At 45.7% G+C, this 25645-nt stretch overlaps 1 protein-coding gene across 5 annotated transcripts; it reads left to right on the plus strand.

Moving 5' to 3' along the window:
- Positions 1-2470: 2470 nt before the first annotated feature.
- Positions 2471-24785, plus strand: B3gnt2 (UDP-GlcNAc:betaGal beta-1,3-N-acetylglucosaminyltransferase 2). 5 transcript variants are annotated; one of them, XM_027388031.2, is made up of 3 exons: positions 2471-2610; positions 7361-7441; positions 22201-24785. In XM_027388031.2, exon 3 carries the CDS (start codon positions 22210-22212, stop codon positions 23401-23403), a length of 1194 nt encoding a protein of 397 aa, XP_027243832.1. In that variant the 5' UTR covers positions 2471-2610; positions 7361-7441; positions 22201-22209; the 3' UTR covers positions 23404-24785. The 5 variants fall into 5 exon arrangements, with proteins under 5 accessions (XP_027243832.1, XP_027243831.1, XP_027243833.1 ...); XM_027388032.2 differs by lacking the exon at positions 2471-2610 and adding an exon at positions 5588-5730; XM_027388030.2 differs by lacking the exon at positions 7361-7441.
- The last annotated feature ends 860 nt before the right edge of the window (positions 24786-25645 follow it).

A 25645-nucleotide genomic window follows, 5' to 3' on the forward strand; every position in this document is an offset into this window, starting at 1 on the left:
TAGTGTTTTTTGTTTTGTTTTGTTTTGTTTTTGATTGATGCCTGATAAGAAAGGACCCAGCTCAGGCAGGAGCTCCTAGGTGGTATAAGCAAACAAGCTGAGCAAGCCAATAAGCAGGGTTCCTCCATTGCCTCTGTATCAGTTCCTGCCTCCCTTTCCCTTGGCAATGAATTATAAGCCAAACTAACTTTCTTCTCAAGCTGCTTTTGGTCATGGTGTTTTATCACAGCAATAGACACTTAACTTGGACTCCCCAAATAATTCTGTTCTTACATTTCTTTAGGTCCATATCAAAATTGTAATTAGTTTTAGTACATTTAATAATTAAGCCCCTCTGAGGGGGGTGGGGGAGCTGTAAGCTCCAAGAGAAAGTGTCATGTTTGATGCCCAGTCCTTTGTGTGTCGCACCTATGTTGGACAGCACATTTGTTGAATGTGTATCTCTGCCTATGGATGATGAATCCCAGTCATAGCCTAAGAGCACAACAGCTGAGTGGGTGTGGAGTTCAGCATTGAGTTGCTTCCCCAAAGTCACTGTGGGGCTGGCCGGCACGCCGCACTCAGTGGCACCACGGAGAGAATGCTTTCCATTTTCTATTTTTTTTTTTTTTTTAAACTTCAGGGCCAGGGCAGCTTTTGGCAGCTGTGGAAGACTGAAGCTTTATTTCCTTGTTGCTTGCCAGCTGACTTTACTCAAAACTCCTTGGCTAGCAATCCTTGAAAGCATGGCTGTGGCTACTGAGAGCTCATTTAAGGGAAAACAGTAACATCTGACAGCAGGGAATCTAGCCTTGTCTCATAATATTTATGTATCAAAACAGTCGCCTGCGGCCAATCAAATACACAGACCTAACTTCTAATTTGCTTCTTTATTAGCTTTCCGAATTATGAATAAAACCGCGGGGTGGGGGGAGACCCCTCAATCCCAAGGAAGGTATACAATTTCCCTTTCTTTCTTGCCCAGGGTTAACAGTTTGTGTGGATAGACAAAAATCCAGTCTGTTTCCTGGACTTTGCGTCGCTCTTAGGAGAACCTTGACCAACATAAAAACAGTTCGGTCTGGAGATTTCCAATCTTAACATTTCCAGAGCCACCGACTCAGAATTCCTTCTGGATGACCCCATCCACGTGGCTCGACACATTCAAAACAACAAACACGTCTTTCCGCTGCTGAGTTTCACTGAGGGTAAGCGCTCCGTGGTCCAGCGAGCTGAAATTCAACCTCCAGTGCTGGAAATTCAGTGGCTTCCCTTTGGCTAACTCTGTTTGACAGTCGTCTCAAAAAAAAAAGAAAAATCAAACAGGTGTGGAGTGTTAATTTCTCAGCTGGATTAACTCCAGGATCGTTGTATGGCCTGGGAGATAAGGATGGAGGGGGAGCTTCCAGGCGTGCGCTGAGCGGGGCGGGGCTCGGTGCTCAGGGCGTGCCGGCCTGGCCGGCCCACCCAAGCCTCGCAAACTAGAGTAACTTCTCCATCCGGTCTCGCCGGCTTCCTCCGGGGCCTCACCTTGGCCGGCAGAGCTTTGGGGATCCTGCAGAGGCGCTGGGTTAGGGGCGAGCGTCGCCGGTCCCGTGCGCTCTGCGCGTGGGCGTGGTTAATGCCCAGGCCAGCAGCGTTACCGAGTGTCAGCGCCGAGATGGCACGCTGCACCCAGCTCCTGGCGTCGCGGTGCGGGCGTCCCCCCCACCCCGCCCCGTCCTGGCTTCCTGAGACGCGAGTGGAACCACGTGGAAAACCCATGTCTTTGATGGCTTCACAACCCAAAGATCCGAAGGGGCCGAATAGGCACCACCCTTAGGCTTTGAGCAGCAAGGGGGCTGCAAGTACTGGGTGCGCAGAGAGCAAAGGTCAGGTCCACTTAGATCCAGGTTTCCCTCTGCTCACCTCCCAAGGTGGAACCCTCAACCCTCTCACCAACCACCCGGAGCTCTCTAGGCCTAGCCACACGCCGGCCCTGGCAGGAAAAGGCCACCAAAACTCTCACCAAGCGTCACGCCGACAGCATGGAGGGGCCCCGGTAGCTGAGAAGTTTGGATTAGACCCTGAGTCTCGGCAGAGTTTGCGACTCTGTCACTTCTGTTTTTCGGGGGTAGGGAGGCTACTTCCTGGGGTAGAGGGTGGGCGCGTCTTTGGAGATCGAGCTCCCTAGGGTAGCCTAGGGCTTTCTAAGCGCAATGAGGGGCGGAGAGCCCGGTGGGGCCGGGGCGCCCACTGGTGGGAGGGTGTGACTTCAGCCTTTCCCAAACTTGGGCCACGGGGCGGGAGCGCTGCCTTCCCGGCGGTGACGCGCGCGGGTGGCGCGGCGTCTGATTGGCGCGTCGGGCAGGGGCGTGGCCGGGGGGACGTTGTAGGCGGCGGCGGTGCCGGGAGCCACGGCCGGGACTGAGGCACAGCGGCAGCGGCGGCAACAAGTGCTGGAGCTGAGGCGAGCCGGAGTCGCCCGGAGCCGCCCGGAGCCGCCCAGACCCCGCTGGCTGCCCGTCCGCGCGTTGCGCATGGAGCAAGAACGGCGGCGATCGCGGGGCTGAGCCGCACGCGCGGCTGGGACGTGGATGCGGCCGCGGTCTCCCGCCCCGCCCCGCAGAGCTGGAGCTGCCCCTGGACAAGGTAGGGCCGGGTGGGTGGGCACGGGCCCTGCGTCGCCGCCCCCCGCCGCCGCCGCGCCAGTTCCGGCCGGTGCGGGAGCCCTGCGCTCCTCCGGGGCCGCTGCAGCGTCTGCGCCTCCGCTCCTTTGGGTCCTCACCTCCCCCAGGTTCCTCACTTCCCTGGCCTCCGCACATCATTTCCCCGGGCTCCTCACCTCCTGAGTCTCCTCCCGGGCCTCCGCTCCTCTTGCCGGGCCTCCTCACCTACCGGTCCTTCTTCCCTCCTTCACAGCCTCCTCCCCTCCTCCCCACCCAGTCTCGGGTCTCTACCTCCTTCCCGACCCTCTCACTTGCTCGGCCCCTGCTCTTCCTGCACCCGCAGGGAGAGGGCAGTGACACCCAGGGCCGCGCTGCACTCCGCGCGGGAGGTGCGCGCCTGGGCGGTGGGGGAGCTTCGCGTGCGGTGTGCTGCCCCGCCCGTGCACTGCGCTGGTCTCGGGTGCCGCAGGGGCAGATCAGGTGTTTGTGAGCCGCTGACAGCCGCTTTCCACTCCCGACTCCGACACTGTTACCTTCGGGTCCCCAGAGACTGGTTTCTATGAAACTTCGGGAAAACCTTTCGCTTTGACCTCTAAAAAAAATGTTCCACGCCTCCCGCATTGAATGATTAACCAGACTCCGGACAGAGCCTGGGGAGCTGGCCCTACTACTGGCAGGTGGGAGCGCCTGCAGGGCGGGGACCCTTTTGAGGACCTAACACCCAGCACCTGGTTAATTGCACGCTCCTGGGATCCTCCGAGCTCTGGGGTCTTGAGTGGAAAGGAAGCTCAGTGGAGACGACTAAGTGTCACGGCGTGCGAGGTCGTCTTGAAAAGTACACATTTTGTATCCTAGGCTGGCTGCAGACTCGGCTCCTGCCCCAAATACAGGGTGGCTGGTCTTTGTTCCCCTGCTTGCGGTGGTCGCTTCAACACCCCCAACTTGGTAGACTGATGAGAACGATTAAACCTGTTCTTCAGCCACACCACACCCCCCTGCCCCCTCGCAAGTCGTGCTTTTCTGGTTTCGAAGCCAGTGGGTGAAAATGAGCTTCCTGGTGTAACAGATTCTTTCAGTGTGTGTGTGTGTTACAGATTCTTCCAGGGTGTCTGTGTGTCTGTGTCTGTGTGTCTGTATGTCTGTGTGTCTGTGTGTGTGTGTAACAGATTCTTTCAGGGTGTGTGTGTGTGCTCGCGCGCCTCGGAGGCGATGGGGTGGTTAAAGATGAGGCCACTCGGCCTGGAGTAGGAGGGTGGGACCAGAGCCCAGCCCAGAGCGTGCTCCAGTGGGTTCAGACCTCGAAATGAGAGGGAGCCACCCGAGGCAGTTCGGTCACTTCCCACCTGTCCTAGCCCGACTTCTGTTTCTTTTAAGATTGAAACCTGGTGAAGTTTTTACGCAGTCCGAGAGCTCTGTATATTTGGTTAGGGTTTAAGACCAAAGAAGTGTGCTAGAGCCCTGTCCGTCCTTTCCAGCGCGGTGGTCTTTTTTATCAGCAGAACTACTCGGAACTTCTTTCCCAGAGTGGAATACTGCTTTCCCCATCAGGACTCTGCCTGCCGCTCTTAATTTAGTGTTTTTGTGCAGATGGCAAATACAATGAAATGCCGAATTCTCCGTTAAACTTGAGTCCCTTCACTAGCCTTGTTTTCTGCCACGTGCTGTTAAATGACAAGTTAGTTTTTCCGAATGAGTCTTGTTTCCCCTACTTAGTTTCGGGAACGGGATACTTGCTTTGTAAGATTGTTTTTGAGGACAAATAGGATGCTTAAAGTGCTTAAAGAGATCACGACGAAATTCCCGCTGGTTCAGGTTCTGTTTGCCAAAAACAGTGATCTGTTGTTGGAACCATTCACATTTTTCTAGCCTGAAACCGCCCAAGCTTGACAGATGGAGATAGCAGGTTTTTAAGACCTAAGGAATGAGGTAGTCTTTGGGAAAAACAAACATAATTTGCTTATGAATTGCTTTCACCCAGTACCCGTGCTTTTGAAGGCCTGGGCATAGAGATGGCTTATGGTTTTGAAGATATGCTTGTTTTAAAAAGTCATTCAGAGCCGGGCATGATGGTACATGCTTCTGAACCCCACTATCGAGTCACCACATTCTAGGCCAGCCTGAGATACACAGAGAAACCTTGTCTCAAAAAACCAAAAAATTAAAAAGAGATTTGGATTTCCCTAATTCTAACATACTACAGTTATGCTAAAAATAGGAAAGGGGACTGGATAACTTACTGTTGAATTTTTATTGTACTGTTTGTTCAAGTGTGTGTGTGTGTGTGTTATGTTTAAAGGTTATATTAGGAAACAAGATTGCTCATCTTAAAAATGATGCTAGTTGGTTTTAAAGTTGGGATACTCTATATTAGAAATTTATGGGGCTTTTTCTAAATAATGGTGAGAAAGGATGAGTCTTTGTTTCTGAAATACTCTTTGAAACAGCTATTGTTCTGTTTTTAAACCATTATTTAGGGTAGGGTATGGGGCCCACACCTTTAAATTCCATGCTTGGGAGGCAGAGGCAAGATCTTTGGAGTTCTAGGAGAGCCAGGGCTATATATAGGTTCTATCTCAGGAACAAACAATAATCTGTAATTTAGGGTCTCTATCAGACCTGTCTTGACACATTGGGTGGGTGCTGTCAGTTCTTCCTAACTCATTTAATGAGCATAATATTTGACTCTTTGGGCATTTTAAAACCACTTTATTGGACATCTATTCATACATCAAAAATTACTAAGTATAGTTCATAAATATGAGATTTGGCAACCAGGCTAGTATTTATTTGGTAACACACCCATTAAAACACCTGAATATAGCGGTATATAAACTACCAAAACTCAGAAATTATTACAGTGGTCTTTTGTCTTCTGTAATTGTTTTGGGGGTCAAAAACGCTGATTGGTTGTGTGGCATTTTTTGGTGTGTACAGATTAAAGCATGAATTGAAGCAGTAAATATTTCCTAACTGTTTCACGGAAATCACTCGGTGAGGGAGATGGCGCACAACCCCAGCCCAGCTCACCCTACCCTACTCTGGATGTAGCTCTGGTGTCTCTTCCCCACTTCTGGAGTGGGTACTTGATGAACATATTAAAATGGTAGGTGAATATATGCCTCTCTGGAGAGGCAATTACTGTCCAGGTGAGAGGTGTGTGCATGTGTGGGGTAAGGCTTTTTGAGAACTGATGTAATGATTTCATCATCGCCCACTGGTAGAGAGGCTTTGCCAGTCTGAACAGAGCCTGAGAAGTGTCTATGACTTGATGGAGGACTTGTTCTAGGGCATCCTGGTGCAGTCTCTACTGGAAAAAGTTATTCCTACTGACTTTTCTATTCGTTTCAACTGTGTGTTGCCCTTATTGTGAGTCTGTTTTTTTTTTTTTTTTCTGCCAGCTTTATTTGGCATGGCTTCATTATTGTAACAAAATCCATTTTTTTTGAGAGAGAGAGAGAGAGAGAGAGAAAGAGAGAGAGAGCTGGCATTGTATCTGATTAAATGTAATGCATATTTTAATATTTATGTACTTTTAGGTGTTCACATTTTATGTAAATGTAATAAATTGTCACAAATTATTTTCTGTGTCTCTATAGACATTCCCTTCAGCAGGTTTTTTTGTTTTGTTTTGTTTTTTTCTTCTGAGGGGAAATTCCCAGTAGTCAGGAAATCGATACTTTGCACTTTCCATTCTGTGACATTTTAAACTAGGTTTATTTAGATTTCTTCACTTTTTTTTTTTAAACCAAAACAAAAACCTTACTAACCAAAGTAATCAGTTCTAAGAATGTAGCATGGCTCTCTGAGCTGAGAAAAGGTGGCTTGGTAGTTAGGAACTTGACCTTGGAGTCAGTTGACTGAGGTTTTTCTTTTTGTTAACAACAAACACAGTGTAGTATGCGCTGAATGTGTAGTTGGTATGAACTCCTGGTTATGTTAAGAAATAGGAACTTCAGCTGTTCCATAAGGTGCCTGTGCTCCTTTGCTCACCCCTGCAGGGTGACATCATTGCAGGTGTCATTCACAGTACTGTAGGTTTGTTTTACTGCCTTCCAGTTAATCGGAATCAACCATAGCATATGTAGTTGTTTTATAAACAAACGGTGGGGTTTGAATTTGGTTTTACCACTAGCTCTGTGATTATGGGTGAGTTGCTTGGCCTCCCTGAACCATGAGATGCTAGGAAAAGTAAAGCAAATGGTAAGACCAAGCTACCTAGGTGGCTGAGATGCCTCAGTGAGTCTGGGGTTGCCTGCCATCAAACCTGATCGTCTGCATTCAGTCCCTTATCTCATGAGCATGCTGGAAGGAGAGAAGCAGCTCCCACAAGTTGTCCTCTGACCTCTGCTGTGTGTCCTGGCTGATGCATGTTGGCATGCATGCAAATTTAATAAAACTTAATAATAAAAGCATGAACGCACCATTCTTGAGATGGTGATAGCTAAAGGAATTGTATATTCTCTGTTTAAATAAGCTACATCATCATAAAAGCTATTTAAGTCTTGTTTTAAGGTTTAGAACTCAATATGTAGATCAGTCAGATCCCCAAACTCCAATCCACCTGACTGTGCCTTCCTGGGACTGGTATTAAAAGTGTGTGCCCCCACGCCTGGCTAATTAATGTAGGGTTTTCTCATTGAAAGTTAGAAATAAAATCTGTTGATTGAATACCTTGTTTTGCGGCATTTAGTTTAAATAGGATGTATTCTTAAAGTTGATGATGTATTTTTCAGATTTATGTCTGATAATCCACACTGAGATGTCCCACCCAGAGCTGTTTGGGCACCTTCGTAGTATGAGCTAGCTTATAAAAGGTGAGGCGATGGGTACTTCTCACTTTTTTTTGTTTGTTTGTTTGTTTGTTTTGAGACAGGGTTTCCCTGTGGCTTTGGAGGCTGTCCTGGAACTAGTTCTTGTAGACCAGGCTGGTCTCGAACTCAGACTCCCCAGTGCTGGGATTAAAGGCTTGCCGCCGCCACCACCACCCGGCTTACTTCTCACTCTAATTGCAACGTGGATGATACTTTGTTTTTTTTCTTTTTTAAGGATCTTTTTACTTGCATTTATTGCATTTATTTAGAAATGATATTCAGTATATCTTAAAGGAAATTGTTTCGGTTGCCCTGCAAGCTAAGGAGTAACTTCCTGTCACCAACTTTATTTGTACCCTTCTAGGAGCTCATCTCTGCATTTTGGCATTTCTGGAATGACTAGGAAAATCATGCTGCTAGGTTAGATGACAGACACCCGTGGGTCTGCCTTGGAGGGTGCTTGAAAGACACAGCAGCCTTTGAAAAGCTAGGCTTGCACACCCTGGCCTCTCCTTGGGCCTGACAGAAGCAGGCATATTGTTCATGGCAGTGTTTGAGAGGGAATGGCTGCTTGTGGCAGTTGTGTTTTCAGGTCGTTCTTGGTTCTTGGTCCTGTCTGCCGTTGGATGTAAGAGTGCTTGGTCAATAGTGCTTCCATACAATGTTACAAGATACCTTGGGAGCTGCCAAGAAAGGCTTCCTGAGGAAGTGGTGTTGAAACTTCACTACACTGGATGAACAAAAAAACACTTCAAAAGCAGAGAAAGCGTGTGGGGGGGGGGGGGGGAGAGGGAGGGAGGGAGAGGGAGAGAGGGAGGGAGAGAGGGAGAGGAGAGAGAGAGGGAGGGAGAGAGGGAGGAAGGGAGAGAGAGAGAGAGAGAGAGAGAGAGAGAGAGAGAGAGAGAGAGAGAGAGAGAGAGAGAGAGAGAACAGCAAGGTCAGGGAACACCCTGTCTACACCTCGGCTTTGGAGAAGAGGGAAGGTGGGAAAGGCCTTGGCACAGCCTTAGTGAGAGTTGTGAGGTAGGTTGAGGAAGATGAGCTTAAGGTAGACGTGGCTCAGAGGCCTGGTATAGTCTGTGTCCCTGCAGGACTGTCTGCTCCTGTTACACTGCCTGATGTGTTCTTACAATCTAGAGGGGAAGGGGATTAGGAAGGTCTAAGCAGGGCTAGGAGCATGACAAGGACAATATGTCTGTGGCCACCAGAGTGCAGACATTGGGATTTGCCCTTTTACCCTGACTCTAAGGGAGCAGTGTCTACTGTTAGCAATGTGGGAGTATAGGACAGTGGCCTCCCCTGGAGATTTTGCTGAAGTTGTTTTGAAATTGTGGCTGACAATGAGCATCTTGGCAACTGTGGCAAAGGTCAAGGAGGCATTTCCTATCCCTTTGCAAAAACAGGCAGGCTCATCTCTTGAGTTTTAAATCAGAGTTCCAGGCCAGCCAAAGGCTACATGGCGAGACCCTGTCTTCAGACATCTTGGGGCCACATTCACACACAGGTGGGTGGAATGAATGCTCCAAGTCTTTGACTGTGAAGGTGCTAACATTCTAGGAAGATTCTATGACCCATTAATGTTCAGGGTTTTAATTACTTGTTTCCATTCTTTGAAATGCACTAGTTGTATGCGTGCCTCAGTGCCTGGGTGCTTAAATGGACCCTTTAGGTCTGGCCTTAGATTGTCCAAGGGAAGCTCAGTGACATTTAGCTCAGTGAATTATTCAAATTATTTGAATTATTTGTCTAATGCCAAAAAGGGTCCAGGTGGGTTTAACAACAAATGGCACCCTCCGAATCTTTGAACTAAAGATTACAACCAAAGATGGAAAATATTTAGGGGAAAAATGCAATAGAAAATGATATAATAGTAAATAATGCCACAACAATAAAAGTAACACAAAGTAACACAAGTTAAAGATATACCTAATAGCTACTCCTGTAGCTCTTGCACTGTATTAGTCTACCAGGCTCTGTAGGGCATGCTGGGTGCTGAGTCGTCTCATGTGAGGGGTCCTGGGGTCCTTTGAGACTCTTGAGGTCACCAAATGTACCTTGGTTGCTTTGATTGTTTAAATGGGAGGCAACCATTTTACTTTTCCTTGCCACATAAGGAATTATTCCCTTCAAAAGACTTAAAATATCTCCCATGAATACTATTTTTAACTGAATGTTTTCTTTGAGTTTTTGTTCTCAAGGTTCTGGTGGGTCGTCTTAAAAAAAAAAAATCCTCTTTATAATGGAAATTTTCAAATCCGGTAGTGTGGTGAAGCCTCTGGGGCAATCCTGCTTACTGCTCTTGCCCCACCCTGCCCATATCCTGTCTGTTGTGGGCACTAAGCAGGAGAGAGAGAGGGAAGTGCCCCTAGGTAGGGTGGGGCAGGCAATCCAGCTGGCCTGGAGATTGCTGCAGCTCTGTGGTCCCCTGCGTGTGCTGGAGTGTAACTAACAGTGAGGTAGGTGATAGGAATCCCTTGTAAAGAGGCTGGGACTGGGTTTCCAGGCTGTTCTGCCTTGTGCCCATATACTGAATGAACGCTAATCTTTCTTGGCAAGTGGCCAGAGAAAGATACATGACTATTTCATTTCTTGAAATATGTAGCCTTGATTGAATTACTGAATGATTTCTCCACTCACCTTATAACAGGACCTTTGGATGAAAGGCCAAAATATCACTATTTCAAGGATATGTATTTTAAGCCTGTATGCTTTATTTTTATATTTAAAAAACCTTAGCTGAAACAGTCTGCAGATACTTCAGTAAGTAGTTGGAATCTAAGGAGCCTACAAGAGGCTGAAAGAATCAGTGATGGAGGCTGAGGGGAAGGATGGCTTGTTTTTGTCATCCCAGGGTCACATGACACTAGGAACATAGTCTTCTGGGAGGAGGATGGTCCCTTAACCTAGAGAATAGGTGGCATTACAGAGGCTCCATAGGATGATGAGTGATGCCTGGATTTTATTAGTAGGGTGCTAGGGGAGTATCCATCTTTTAGGGCTTTTGAGGGGGACTGTACAGTACAGCCTCTTTCCGGGCTCAGAGCCAGTCTCAGCTTTCCTGGAGCTAATTCTGTTTGGGAAGCAGGCCTGGAAGGGGGAATGTACATCTAGGGACTGAATCTTCTCTTCCTTTAGTGGGATGGACTCCTGTGTGGGGTGCTGAGCACCAGAAGGAGGTGCCCACAGAGGAAGGCAGGATTGAGCCTGGCCCTTCAGGAATGGGGTACAGCTGAGAAGCAAGAGACCTGCCAAGGGCTTGGAGAGTAACATCCTGGATGGACAGGGACCAGATCCTTGTGAGAGGGCTTAATGAGAGTGGGGATGGCCATCTCTTCTCCACTCTGCTACTCCATGCTGCTCTGTCCTAGGGGCAAAGGGCAGAGAGCATTTGAGTTTCTAGTTCTTGCTGCCTCCTGCTTCTCAGGAAACCCTAGGCAAGTTTTCAATCCTAGGGGCTAGCTGCTTCCAAAAGTGAGGAGACTTTTAGTGACTGCTTTCCTGGCTTATGCATTCTGTGGGCCTTTGGTATACTTATGGTTAGGAGGAATGTTCAGTCAGTGCCTGAGGACTTAAGTGTGCAGTAAACCTGGACTAAAGTCATATACAAAGTTGCTAAAAATGGAACCCAAGGTCTGGGGTATGCTAGACAAATGCTCTGCTACTGTGCTGTTACCAGGCTCTATTACAGTTTTCATGCCTAGGATCATGTTTGAGCCAAGACTTATGTATTCCAGGCTGACCTTGAATTTACTGTGTGGTGGTGAACTTCTGATCTTCAGTTTCTATTCCTATTGGGATGCTAGGCGTGCACTACTACCCCTAGTCTGAGATGAAATCCAGGGCTGCTTGCAGTCTAGGCAAGCATTCATCCATAGAGCTGCATCCTCCATTCTCATGCCTGTTTTCAGAAGAGTCAGATCACTGCCCTCTAAGAGACTCCATAGCTGTAAGTCAAGGAGGAATCTCAGACTGCCATCTCTTATTTTCCTTGGTGTCGTCTTCACAGTAACCAAGGACATGTTCTCTTGTAGGGGAAATGTGTCAACAGAAGGCTTCATCTTAACAGCTGAGAAGTTGAGACTTCCCACAGCAATTTATTAGGTTACTTAAACACAATGAATGTCATTGTATAAGTTTAAATATTTATTGAAGTTACAAAAGAAGATAATTATTAATGTGCCCCATGCAGTTCCAACCTACAGCTTGTTTACACAATGCTTTCCTGAGTTTTAGAGGTTATATCTTTTATTTTGGAATGGAGATGCCATCAAACTGTATTTCATAGGTCATAGGAATTATCAAATATCATTTGTTAGAGTTGAGACAGACAGTTTGCCCATGGACTGCCTGTTGGGAATATCAGGTTTGTGTTGTTGGTTTTAAGGCAGTCTCATCCGATAACCCAGGCTGTCTTTACACACACTTGTTACTCTCCTGATCCCTCAAGTGTTGGAATTACAGGTGTGTGACACCATGTCTAGCCTGCATAGGTGATTTAAAATTTTATTTTTAAAGTGTTTTTTTTTTTTTTTTTTTTTTTTTACCTAATATGTGTATTTATGTATTCATGCCACATATGTGGATGCCCAAGGAGGCCAGAAGGCTTTGGAGGGGTAGTTGTGAAGCCACTCCCATGTAGATGCTGGGAACTGAACCTGGGTTTTTTGGAAGAACAGCCAGTGTTCTTAACCACTGAGCCATCTCTCTATCCCTTAATTGAAAAATTTTAGAAGATTTACTTTTATTTTAAACTGTGTGTGTGTGTGTGATCGAGAGACAGAGAGTGAGTGAGTATACATTTATTTGCCCTTGGGGGCTAGAAGAGGGCATCAAAGCTCTGGAGTATAAGATGACTGTGACCATTCTAATAGTTACTTAAGTTTTGTTTTTAAATTGGCTTTTCCTGGATTTTGAGTGTGTGAGTGTAGAAATGGTTAGGCAACTCCCAGTCCAGCTCTACACCTAGATACCCGAGTCAAGACTGTGACTTGCTTATTTCCAGAGGCAATTACACAGTTTACATAATGGGATTCTGTTTCTAGCCCAGTACTATAATCTATGCTTGTGCATTTTTATTAATTTTTAATTGCCTTCTTCCTCCCTTTCCCTATCCCTTGGGCCTGTGTTTGTTTATAGACCTACTTAATTGTGACTGTTTTCTGAGAGGTATTTTCAGGTATTTCTTCTGTCTTGATGGTACTGGGTAATGCCCTGGTAATAGTAAGTGAGGTATTAAAGGAAAGAGGCTTTTGACCTTACTGGGTAAGGAGGACAGGGATTGGCAAGTAGCCAGCCAAGAACTGGTGAGGGAAACTTGTGGCACATGTATGTGTTTGTTTCCTGAAGTGTTAGAAGCTTGGTCTTCAAGCTGTGAGTAGCTGTGCATGCTTGTTAACTCTGCAAACCTGGGAGGTGAAGTCATGAGGACCGACCAGGAGCTCAATCAAGGTCATTCTTTGTGTCAGGAATTCAAGGCCAGCCTGGTTTAGGTCCTGCAATTCCCTTCCCTGCCCCTCAGCTTGGTGTGTTCTCCTTCTCACATTTGTTTGTGGGGTGGCAGACTGACTAGAGATTAGAGTCCTGGTGTCTGTCCTGTCAGACATGCTACCACAGTCAGATAAATATGGAGGAGATGTCAAAGGAAGAAGCAATGAAAGCCATCCCAGGGCAGGTGAGGGAGTGAAAGAAAGGTTCAGGGCAATGGATGCTTTTTTCTTGTATTAATGAACCAGAATTTGTAACTGGAAAAAGACTTTGTCACCAATAATAATTCTCACTGCAGACTGACAGTGACAAGTTGGTTCTCCCTGTGAGTGACATCTGCACATAGAGGCCCTTTTTGTCCCTGGGGACTTTGGTCCTCTTCTGTAAATGAGGTGAATGATCTAGGTTCTGGTCTAGAAATTTTTTTTTCTCTGTAGTTGGGCTGGGATCCTGTGGGGTGCATATATGTGTGAGTGCAGTTGTACCTGGGACTGTAGTCACCTTTCCTGTCACAGGCTGGTTATTTTCAGGGCAGGTGAGACTAGGTTGTGGCCATACTGGTTCCCTCCTGTCAGGCTCTGCTGCTAGAGGGGAGCTGAAGGCTGAAAATTCTACTAGAAGGTTTGCATGAACATGTTTGTGGCTGGGCTAGTTAAAGCCTTTGCCAATCTTTTCATTCTTTAGTGTGAATGAGTAACTAATCAAGAGTAACTCATGAGTCATAAAACCCACGGCATGACTGATGCCTCTTATCAGACCATCGTGCCACAGTCCAGAAATTGGCACCTACTTGACCATTTGCTATGTTATTTCTTTCTCAGTTTGATTTTTTTCCTTTTTAAAAAAGTCTCATTCCTTGGTTTTTCTTAAAATTGTTTATGCCCCTACAAGTATCAACAAATGCTGTGATTTCAGTTTCCCCATTATTTAAGAACTGCTGTCATTAGAGGGTCCTATTCTCTTTGCTGCTGTGGATGGCAGCAGACAGAAAGGTAGCTCAGCCTCTGGGTGGGGTTCAAAGGTCAGAGCTCACCTCCACTGGGATTAGTTCACTGTTCTCAACCTCATTGCTTCACATTTGGGAGCTGGTTGTGAAAACTAAATGACATGAGAACATCCTGACTGAATAATGGGCAAAGGACAGAGTAGAAACTTAGGAAGGAAGCCCATGGGAAGATGGTAAATGAAAAACGGGCATGTTCTTTTCTGGTGAAGTTAAGGGCAATGTCCTAGGTCAGTGGGTGACCTTGTGTTCCTGTGTGTACTGTAACAGAACACAGTCTGGCTTCTCCCTCTGCTGGGTGTGGCCACAGTACCTCCATTAACTGCTAAATAAATCTTCTGTTCTCCTTGCTTTCCTGAAATACTCAGATGATGGGAAAAGATAGGTGGCACCGTTATCTCTTTTCAGTTGTGGGGAGTCAGGAGGGTCCGTGCTGTTAATTAGCAGTTGGTAAAGCAGAGCAGTGGTCCTCTGCAGTCACATGTGCAGACCTTCGAGAGACACACTGCCTGTGTGTGCGTTATAGAAGACATGCCTCAGTGAACCCCAAGCCAACTGCGACATGCAATTTGGAGACCTTCGTTTCCCTTTGATTTCATGTCTGTGTATGATACAGATGATCAGTTTTCACTTTTAAGCAGAAGTGTGAAAGAAAACACAGTGCTGTAATCTGTCTGGCAGCCTAGCCGAAGCATCTGACAGGTTAGCCATTAGCAGCAGGTTTCTCTAACCAGGAGAACCCCCTGGGTCCACCAGCTCCTACCCACTCTGTCTTAGAGGCTCCAGAGCCCATCTGCCTGCAGTTGCTTTTTGCACCCTGCTGCTCCCCATGCATCTGAATTAGCCCTGCTCTACAATCCCCTCAAGCCCTGTCTCACCCCCTGCTGTCAATTAAAGCTGTGCCATTATTGTCTCTTCTAATTCACTGCACAGGACTCTTGTTTGGTGGCCTCTCCCTTAACTCCTCCAAAGTTAAAGGAACAGGTGTTATGGTTAGAGGTGACTTTGGGTTGATGTTGTAAAGACTTTGAGCTTGCACTGGATCACTGGTTACTTAACCGAGTCTGCTGCAGATGCACCCGTTGTTCTGACTCTGAAAATGGATCTGGACCCTTTAGCTGTTTTCCTTTACTCTTTGTAAGCTGGTGGTTCTTGCTCTGCTGGGAGGATGAAGAGACTTTCTTTCCTGGGTTCTTGTCTATAAATGGTGACTATGTGGTTGCTTTTCTCACCCTCCCTGGTGCCAGGGCACAGCTTTCCCCAGAACCTGGCTGGCAGTGCTGTGTTCTCACACTGTGAGACAGTGGTCTGTACCCAGCCCTACCTGCAGCTATGTGGGCCCAGCAGGCTGGGTGTGTCCTGAGCTGCACTGAGCTGCTCCGGTCACCTGTAGTGACTTGCCATTCTCCTGAAGAGAGAAGGCCACTTCAGCTCCTGGCCCCAGGAACACTGTGATGTTTCCTGAGATTCCCTCACTTTTCCTTTCAGGTCTGACACTGACCAATATTTCTGAAGCTCAGGTTCCCTAACTCCAGAAAGTCTTTGCTTCCTGTACAGCTCTTCAGTATTTAATAGAATGAGGCAGATTTATGTAACATAAATATTTTACTAGCCCACATGTGACTTTTCTAGTATCCTTTTGGGGAAAGTTTATTTAATTGGTGATGTTCCTGCTTTATATTCACTGTTTTCAGTGACCACCCTGACCAGGAGAGGAAAGTAAGCTGGTGTTACAGGACCCCTGACTTCCAGCTCCACCATGTAAAGTTGTAAAGTGGGGCTGCATTCAGTAATGTGACTTCACTGGGGAGCTGCATGAGCAGTGAGATCATGTACAAGACTGATCAGCTTGGGAGTCGGGCATTGTAGTGAGCAGTGAGCCTTGGGTTCTTGGGGTAGGTATGGGTTCAAGGCTCCATGAATGGAGAAGACATTAGGAGATGTGAATGACAAGATGGAGGTAGGAGCCCAGATGTGACTACTGGTTGACTGTAGGGAGCAGGAAGAAGCAAAGAAAGAAATTCTGGGGTTTCCCCTGTGCTTAGAACCTGACTTTCTGCAAATGTAAAGTCCAGAAAAACAGTGTCTGTTAGACATTCTGAAACCGTTTGAAGCCAGTTTCAGGAGTTAGAAGTGTTAAACCATGTGCCCTCCTTTTGGAGGTTCAGTGGGTGGATGAAAACTTCTTAGTCAGTGAAGGACAAAACTGGAGAGATGTGCTGTATTTAGTATTTGGTGCCAGAAGCAGGAGTCCCAGAGGAGAGCTATTGAATGCCATGGCATGTAGAAAGTAAGCTGGTATGTAGAGTGTATCACTCCCATTTTGCACAGGAGGAAAGCAGGCTTGGAGAAGTCAGGGAAACAGACTAGCTCTGATCAGCTCTATGGAAGACGTCGGATGAACTTTCAGCCTGAACACAGGTCTGGGCTATCCATGTACTAGCCCTGTTTTTAAATTATATAACCTTCCCACTGAAGACTGTATAGTTCTTTTCAGCTTTATTAGGGCAAGGTGACCTCTGTTTATTTTTACCTCCTTTTCTGAATGTCCTGCATGTATTTTTGTTTTGTTTTGTTCGTGGTGCTGAAGATGGAATTTAGGGCCTCTGGCATGGTAGGCAGGTGCCCTGTGATTAATTTTATTTTAAATGATAAATCCCACCAGGCGTTGGTGGTGCACGCCTTTAATCCCAGCACTTGGGAGGCAGAGGCAGGCGGATCTCTGTGAGTTCGAGGCCAGCCTGGCCTCCAGAGTGAATGCCAGGATAGGTTCCAAAGCTACACAGAGAAACCCTGTCTCGAAAAACAAAACAAAACAAAACAAAAAATGATAAATCCCATTTGAGCAAATTATTCATAATGGGTTGTAGAGGAGGAATAGAGGAATAGGTGAGGATGAGAGCGTGAGCGTGTCCTGCCAGACACTTTGATCTGTGCTTCTGCCTGTGGGGACATGAGGCTCAATAGACAACTCAGTGCAAGTACTTTTCTCTTTTAAGTTGAACATGGAGGGAAAACTAATAGCCAGGAATCAGTTTCTTAGACTCGGCCTGTTCTGTGGCTTGCAAACAGAAAGCACTGGCAGACATGCTTTCCTGGTGCTATAGGAGATTTCTGGGGCTTCCCTACCCAGCCCTGGCAAAAACCTGGGCCAGGTCTCTTACAGATTAGGGTGGAACTCTAGAAATGGCTCAGGCCTTCTGGCCCCGCTGACTGCCTCCCTGGTCACCCTGTCACCTGCCATTTTGCTGGAAGCTGTTCTCTCTACAGAACCACTTAGCTGCAAACTGTGTCTGCCTCTGTTTGTTTGAATGGGGCCCAGGAAAGGCTGGCAAGGAGCATCCACAGATGGGAGGTGTTAGAGAAACTGCCCTCAGCAGGCTCCCAGAGCAGCAGGGTACAGCAATGAACAGTGATGAGGCAGCAGGCTTGGGCTTGCTTCACTCTCCTCTGTTCTAAGATTGTTCGGATTTGAACAGCAGTGAGAGAGGCTTCTGACTCCTTCACCTGTGTGCAATCACAAGCTTGGACTTCTAGCCTTGTCTTAATTAGATTGGGTTGGAGTGACAGATCATGGGTTGGAGTGACAGATCACTTATATTTTATTAGAAGGGCCCTGCCTTTTTGTTTGTTTGTTTGTTTTGTTTTGTTTTTTTTGAGACAGGGTTTCTCTGTGGCTTTAGAAGCTGTCCTAAAACTAGCTCTTGTAAACCAGGCTGGTCTCGAACTCACAGAGATCCGCCTGTCTCTGCCTCCCGAGTGCTGGGATTAAAGTGTGTGTCACCACTGCCCAACGCCTGCCTTTCTTTTACTCCTAACATTATGTGTTGGCAAGGTTTCTTCACTAAGCAGACTTAAAGGTAGAAAAGTTTATTTGGTCCGTGCCAGATCATTTTGTCACATTGCATTTGGGCCTGTTGTGGTCTAATATATCATGGTGGGAGCATGTAGCCAAGGGAGCCAGTCACCTGATGACAATCAGGAAATGAATTGAAGAAAGAGGAATAGATTGAGTCCCACTTTCCCAACTTCCTTCCACTAGAGTATAACTCTTAAAGGTTCTACAGCACTCAGTAGTGGCAAGGCTGGGGACCAGGCCTTTGGAGGACGTTTAAGATCTAAGCCCCCCATAGCACGTTGGGACTGCAGGCATTGCAAGGCATCTTGGTGCAGGCTTTAGGTTTGGCTTAGATGTATTGCTGATACTGTCCCTTGTTGGCTGTTGTTGCCTGAGACCCTTGAAAGGGGGTCATGGCTCAGTAAGAACAGGTTGTCATGGCTACCCTGGTTACCATCAGGTGTCTGCTGACCAGTAGTAGCTTGCTTGAGTGTTTACATATCTTTCAGAACTGGAAGGAACCTCTTAGTACCAGGCACTTCAGTGGCTTCTAGTTTTGGATCTGTAAAGGAAGGAGTCAGTGTGGTCTGCATAGCTGCAGTGGCTTTATTTGCTCTTGGATAGAATTAAACAGACTGGATGTGGTAGTGTGATAGTCTCCCGTGAGTGGGTAGGCAATAGGTTAGGGTACAGCTGCTGGTTAGGACAGCAGGAAAATCTTAAAATTGGTGCCTTTTGACAGCTGTGTTTTTTATGTGGGAAAAAGAAACTAAGAAATGAGTCAAGAAACTAAGACCCCAGCACCTGGCTTTCTGAAGGTCACAAAGAAAGTGGAGGGCTCCTGCTTCTGTCCTGAAGGTGTGGTAAAACTTTCTGGGTTCCATGACAAAGTCTGCCCTAGTTCAAATCTTGACTCCCAATATTGGCCAGGAACTGGGGAAACTTCCCTCATTTATGAGATGGCCAGCATGGGATAATTCTTTACCTGCCTCTTGCATCTGATTTTTAACTTGTGGTACTTTTTTTTTTCCCCTTTGAGACAGGGTTTCTCTGTATAGCTTTGGAGCCTATCCTGGCACTCGCTCTGTAGACCAAGCTGACCTCGAACTCAGAGATCCATTGTGGTACTTTTGTGGGTTGAAATGTATAAATATAAAATCTTAATGATTAGTTGTTTTAAATAGAATAATTTTAATTACTTTATTTAACTAAGATTAACCCCTGAAAATAAGACTAGTTCGACTTAGTTCTTTTCATCATGCTTCTGTACTCATTTGCATTGAATCCTAGCATAGCCTTTTAGAGCTGAGTGACCTTGGGCAGATCCATTCACTTCCTGTGTTCATTGTCACATGGGCCAATGAGGGGGAGAGCATTTAGAGTAGCTGCTTGATAGGATTGCCAGTTCTAGGTGCCAGCAGGTTTCATACTTTACTTCTATGTTTGAGAGCCATTTGTAAAGTGGTGTGACACTCTTGAGTGAGGTGTAAGCAGCCAGGGTGGGATTCAGACAGAGTCCTGGGGGGATGAAGGCAGGCTTTGAGGGTGGGAGCCACGCTTTGGGGCTTCATGCAGTGGCCCCACCCAAGGTTTCATGCAGTCTCCAGATAAGAATGGCAGTGGGGAAGCACTAAGGGACCTCCACAGTCTCTGCGACAGTTAGTGTTACTGCCCCAACAGCATTAGTATGTTGTACTTTTTTGGGTGTTTGTGTAGCTTGAGCACAGCGATTATGTTTGATAATCACTTTCTTATATGTTTGGTAATCACTTTCTTGCCCCAGCATGGCCTTTACAAATATTTTAGCTGCAGAATAAAAAAAGGAAGTTCCTTTGTGTGTGTGTATGTGTGTTAAATTCAGTTATAGTGTTGCAGAAGTCTGTTCCTAGCTGGGGGTGGTGGCACACGCCTTTAATCCCAGTACTCTGGAGGCAGAGGCAGGCTGATGTCTTTGTTACACAGGGTTACACAGAGAAGCCTGTGTGTGTGTGGGGAGGTGGGGGGGTCAATCCCTGTTGGAAGAAATGTAAAAAGTTAAAATTTTGGTGTTTGCATATAGGATTTTTCTTTGAAAATCCTGGGTCTTATTGTGTGTGTGTGTGTGGGGGGGCATTTCTCCAGCTTTGGTGTAAGTATTTCTTAAATTCTTTTTAAGCAATGTAACTTCCTGGGGCAAAAACACCAAAAACCACAAAATGGGTTTCATGTCTGCAGTGGGAATTACTTAACTACTTAGAGAGCTTTTCCCACAGTTTTTTTTTTTTTTTTTTTTTTTTTTTTTTTTTTTTTATCATTGCTGTTACCTTCCCTTCTGTGAACTTCACTTGCTTGTCAGAGTCTAAAAGCAAAGTTCTCTTTCAAGAGTCAGTGTCTAGATCACAAGAAAATGGTAATATCTAACCCTGGGGGGATGCAGTTGAGAATCAGGGGTTTTTCATCCCTCTCTTTAGGTAAGTTTGGAAGAATAGCTGTTTGAAATTAGTGGAAAGAGTTCTTTCAAGCCTTTGGGGACTCAGAGTCTTCTAAGAAAGGCTGGCATTTCCTGTAGGGCCCAAGAACTTTTCTGCTGTTTCCCTTTCTTTAAATGCTCGGGCCACTGGTGTGTGTAATACTAAACCACCAAGACTTCACCAGTGACCTGCGGCAAATGAAGTTGTACCAAATTGAGAAAAGAGTGCATGCAAAGAGCCCACTCTGGGATCCAGCTCACCCTTGAATCTTAATTGATATTCAGCCCCCGTCTGTTTCCTTTACTAATAAAGTGGCATCCTGTGAACTTGGCTGGAGGTGGAGTAATAATCAGGAAGATGCTCCATAGACTGGACCTCTTGAGCAAGCACAGTTGAGGATGTGTTCCTCAGAGAGCTTCAAGTGCAGGATTAGTGGGGCTGGAGAGATGGCTCAGCAGTTAAGTACACTGGCTGCTCTTCCAGAGAACCTAGGCTTTGTTCTGAGTACCCACGTGGTGGCTAGTAACAGTCTTATTCCTGACTGAATTCTAGTAATCTCTGGCCAACGCAACCTAGGCATGTGACTTGGTTTTCCTGCACTCATTTTCTTACAATTTTACTGAATCTTAGGAGAATTAGCTCTAGAATTTCACAACCTGCTATGTTAGTGTGTGTGCTTCTTTGTCTTCTGTAAGCTGTTGTCTTTTATTTATTGGTATTTCCATTTATTTTTACTAAAATGAAAATCTATGTCTAGTGTTCTGCTTTTGGCCTGTAACCACAGTGTGTACTGTTGTTATTTGCTTTTGGTTTTTTGAGACAGGGTTTCTCTTTGTATTCATGGCTATCCTGGAACTCACTCTGTAGACCAGGCTGACCTCAAACTTGGGAAATCCATCTGCCTCTGCTTCCTGATTGCTGGGATTAAAGACATGTGCAACCACTCACTACCTGGTTTGTGTGTACTGTGGTTTCCCCACCCCTTCTCCCTTGCATATTTTCAAACGTTTTCCTCATGATAGTTTTCTCTGTTCGATCCTATCCTTGTCCTTGTTGCCTCTTTCAGAGGAGAAAGAGCCCACACCCAAGAGATTGGTAGTTCTGAGGGAAGCCCCTCTGTGTGTGCATGTGGACATGCGGACATGCGTCTGCCACAGCACAGGTGTAGAGGATGAGCCCAACTCCTAATGCTGGTCCTCATCTTCTGCCTTGTTTGATAAGGGTCTCTTGTGTTGTTGCTGAACGTAGAGACTCAGTTACTGGCACACCTGTCCTGCTATTGGAGCACAAGGTTCACAGGAATGTTGCATGTGTCCAGCTTTATGTGGGTTTCAGGTATTCAAACTCAGATCCTCTGTTTGCATAGCAATTGCTTCACCCTGAGCCTCTCAAAGAGCTCGTATTAACAGTAGAACCACCAATTTAAAGAGAACCATTTTGGGGGCCTAGAGAAATGGCTTAGTGGTTATAAGAACACTTGCAGAGGACCCTATTTGGTCCTACATCGTAGTGTCTAACCATCTGTAACTCCAATTCCAGGGGAATCCGATGCTATTCTCTGGCCTCTGTGGGCACCAGGTATGCTCTTGGCACACATGAATGCATGCAGGTAAACACTCAAAATACATAAAATCAAAATAAAAGAATTAAAAGCCTTTTATTCTTGACTGAGTTGGACATGGTGGCACATTTTATAGATGGAGAAATTGAGATTTAATTTGAATCAGAGCTAGTGAATCTGGAATTCTTATTTTAAAACATTTCTTCATGGGAAGACTTTTTAAAAAAAAAGAATGGGTTTCACTGTGTAGCCCTGATTGACCTGAAACTCAGTGATTCATATGCCTCTTGAGTTATTGCAAGTAAAAGTGCATATCACCATGCTAAGGAGTTTTCATGAAGCTCCTTAAAAAAATAAAATGACCTAAAGTGTACATGGAGCTCAAATTTAGAGTTAACTAATATGCTTCCCTAATTTTTATTCCAGATATGAGAAATGAGTGTTGGACGTCGAAGAATAAAGTTGTTGGGTATCCTGATGATGGCAAATGTCTTCATTTATTTGATTGTGGAAGTCTCCAAAAATAGTAGCCAAGAAAAAAATGGAAAGGGGGGAGTAATAATACCCAAAGAAAAGTTCTGGAAGATATTCAGCCCTTCCCGGGCGTACTGGAACAGAGAGCAAGAGAAACTGAACAAGTGGTACAATCCCATTCTGAACAGGCTGGCCAACCAGACAGGGGATTTGTATTCGTCTCCAAATATAAGTCATCTGGGCTATTGTGAACCTGACCCAAGGGTCATGACAGCTGTGACAGATTTTAATAACCTGCCGGACAGATTTAAAGACTTCCTCTTGTATTTGAGATGCCGAAATTACTCACTGCTTATAGATCAACCGAAGAAATGTGCAAAGAAACCCTTCTTACTGCTGGCGATTAAGTCCCTCATTCCACATTTTGCCAGAAGGCAAGCGATTCGGGAATCTTGGGGCAGAGAAACCAATGTGGGGAACCAGACAGTAGTGAGAGTCTTCTTGTTGGGCAAGACGCCCCCCGAGGACAACCACCCTGACCTTTCAGACATGCTGAAGTTTGAGAGTGAGAGGCACCAGGACATTCTCATGTGGAACTATAGAGACACTTTCTTCAACCTGTCTCTGAAGGAGGTGCTGTTTCTCCGGTGGGTGAGCACTTCCTGTCCAGATGCGGAGTTTGTTTTCAAAGGCGATGATGATGTGTTTGTGAATACTCACCACATCCTGAATTACTTGAATAGCTTATCCAAGAACAAAGCCAAAGATTTGTTTATAGGTGACGTGATCCACAATGCTGGGCCTCATCGGGATAAGAAACTGAAGTACTACATCCCAGAAGTCTTCTATACTGGGGTCTACCCACCGTATGCAGGAGGAGGTGGGTTCCTGTACTCCGGAGCCCTGGCCCTGAGACTGTACAATATAACTGACCGGGTCCACCTCTATCCCATAGATGATGTTTATACTGGAATGTGCCTTCAGAAACTGGGCCTTGTTCCCGAGAAACACAAAGGCTTCAGGACATTTGATATTGAAGAGAAAAATAAAAAAAATATTTGTTCATATGTAGATCTAATGTTAGTGCATAGCAGAAAACCTCAAGAGATGATTGATATTTGGTCTCAGTTGCAGAGTCCTAATTTAAAATGCTAACGTGCACTGGAGCTGCATTTCACAAAAAGGCCTATCCTGCCTAGTTCCCATGTTGTGCTTTCACGGTAGGGTGACTTCTGTATGAAGCCATCAGCCTTGATGAGTAGCATCTGAACCCTGAGCCCTCAGTTCCACACTTTTGTGGCCAGGGGAAAAGCTGAAGATAATTCACCATGGTCAGATGATTGGTTCTGACCCTTCCTCTGGCTGCCAGTCCTCAGTTCCTAATTTTTACTTCTCCAAAATCATGTTTAGAATTCGACCGTGGAGGTCTTTTTTTTGTCTTTATGATGGTATACTCCTGCTTCCATTTTAATGATGGATACAGACCAGGTGTTTATAAACTGGCTACGCAAGATTTTGTAGGACATGATTTTGTGTTTTTGTGAAATGGAATTATGGAATTATATTTATTTTCATAAGATTTTGATGGGCTTTTAAAATTGGCTAGAAAATGGACTGATGTTGAAATTCCCCGTCACCCCAACAGTATTCTCCTTGTTACTAGAACCCATCCCTTTCTTACAAAAAGAAAGCCACCATGCAACACATGCAGTTCATCTCGTCTGGCCTTATGGCCATGAGAAGGGCAGAAGGTTTTCTTTTACCTGTGTTTGGTTTGCTGGGTAGCATCATGATGGTTAATTTTAGTATTTGGAAATCTTGAGTGTGATTCCAAATGGCCAACTGAAGACTCAGTAGCCTGACAGCCATATGGGTTTGTGAATGTTCAATGTGGGTCAGGGAAGCATTTGTGTCTTTTGAACTTGAAATGAAAAGCTAGATCTTGAAGGCATTTTCTTAAGTGGTTTGTCAGTTTAAAACTCCAGGATTCTATTCTTGCCATATTATCTATCAGATGTTGCTTAGCTGAAGCTTTTCTGAGTAGTGATGCTTCCCTGTCTCAGTGTAGAAGTACCTGTGTTTTTATTTATTGTTCAGATCAAAGACCAAAACATTTTCTTAAGAATATTTTGTGTAATATTTTATTTGTATACAGTGTTGTTTGTGAAATATTTAACTAGAGCATGATATTTTATTTTTTCTCATTTTAAATTAGTTTTTTTTTGAGAATTTCATACAATGTGTTTTGATCCATATTCGCCTCCCCCAACTCCTCCCAGATCTAGCCCCAGCATGTTTTAAATGTTAAGCTATAACATATGTTGAATAAAGTTAACTCTTATTTTTTGAATTTTAAAATTTGGATTGGGGGGGCAGAACGGCTAGAGTTGATAAAGTTCTGCCAAATTGTTGCTTATACCTTGTATCTTGTAACATGCTTTCTTGAAACTTTTTTTTGTTTTGTTTTAGAGGGTTCTCCTTTGTGCTGTTGGGGATTGGGGGAAAAGTGGAAATAAAGTGACTGTATTTTTTAATCATCATGTGTAACAGTTATCTTCTGTTCTTGTTTTCCTGTGTTTTATTACATCCTTCCCAGGCTGTCTTTCTCAGAAGCCATTATATTAACTGTCTGTCTTATCTCTGTGGGTTAGCCACTACTTCATCTCTAGTCTCAAAGTGCTTCCCAGTTGAGACATGGAAAGGTACTGTTTATGGCTTCCTGGCAGCTGTCCATCCCGGCCAGTTTTCTCTCTGTCTCTGCCTGCCTGCCTGTCTCTAGCCTTGGCTATTCTGGGGTGCTCTATGTTGACCAGGCTGGCCTGGAACTCAGCTCCTCCCTCTGCCTGCAGAGTTAGGAATTAAAGGCATGCACTTCAGCTGTAAACCACCTGGAGCCCTTGCATCTTTCATCCTAAGTGTCTCTAAGCAGGACACAGATTCTCTTATCGAGTGGCTTCACTGTCCTTCTCAACCCAGCTAGTCTGTGTACGTGAGCTCCACCTCATACCCCCACGGTCTCCACACAAGGAGCTTCCTTGGGAAGAGCTCTAAATCTTTTGGCCAGCGTTCACCCTTCCTTTTGTCTATGGATTGAATTCCAAGTCTGGGAGAAATTGGTGGTACCATCTCCACTGCCACCTGCACTGGGTGTCTTAGGATCTTTTCAGTGGTATCCATGGTGATCTTAGTGAAGGGACAGGCAAACTCTCCATTTACTTTTTCACTGGGAGCACACAGGTCATCTTGTCATTCCTGACCTGTGTGATGGTTCACAACCACCTCACCTAGAAACCCCTGCTTGGTGATGTAGCAGCCATCATCTGGGGTCTTTGTTCCCGTTGTTGGCTCCTTAGTTCCGCTGACAACTTCATCGTTGGAATATACCTCAGGTCTCCCC

This window comes from Cricetulus griseus, assembly GCF_003668045.3.
Source record: "Cricetulus griseus strain 17A/GY chromosome 1 unlocalized genomic scaffold, alternate assembly CriGri-PICRH-1.0 chr1_1, whole genome shotgun sequence".
NCBI lineage: Eukaryota > Metazoa > Chordata > Mammalia > Rodentia > Cricetidae > Cricetulus > Cricetulus griseus.

Excerpts from the sequence above, each read along its gene's own strand:
- B3gnt2 (XM_027388031.2), top strand. The coding sequence starts at position 22,210 with ATGAGTGTTGGACGTCGAAGAATAAAGTTGTTGGGTATCCTGATGATG.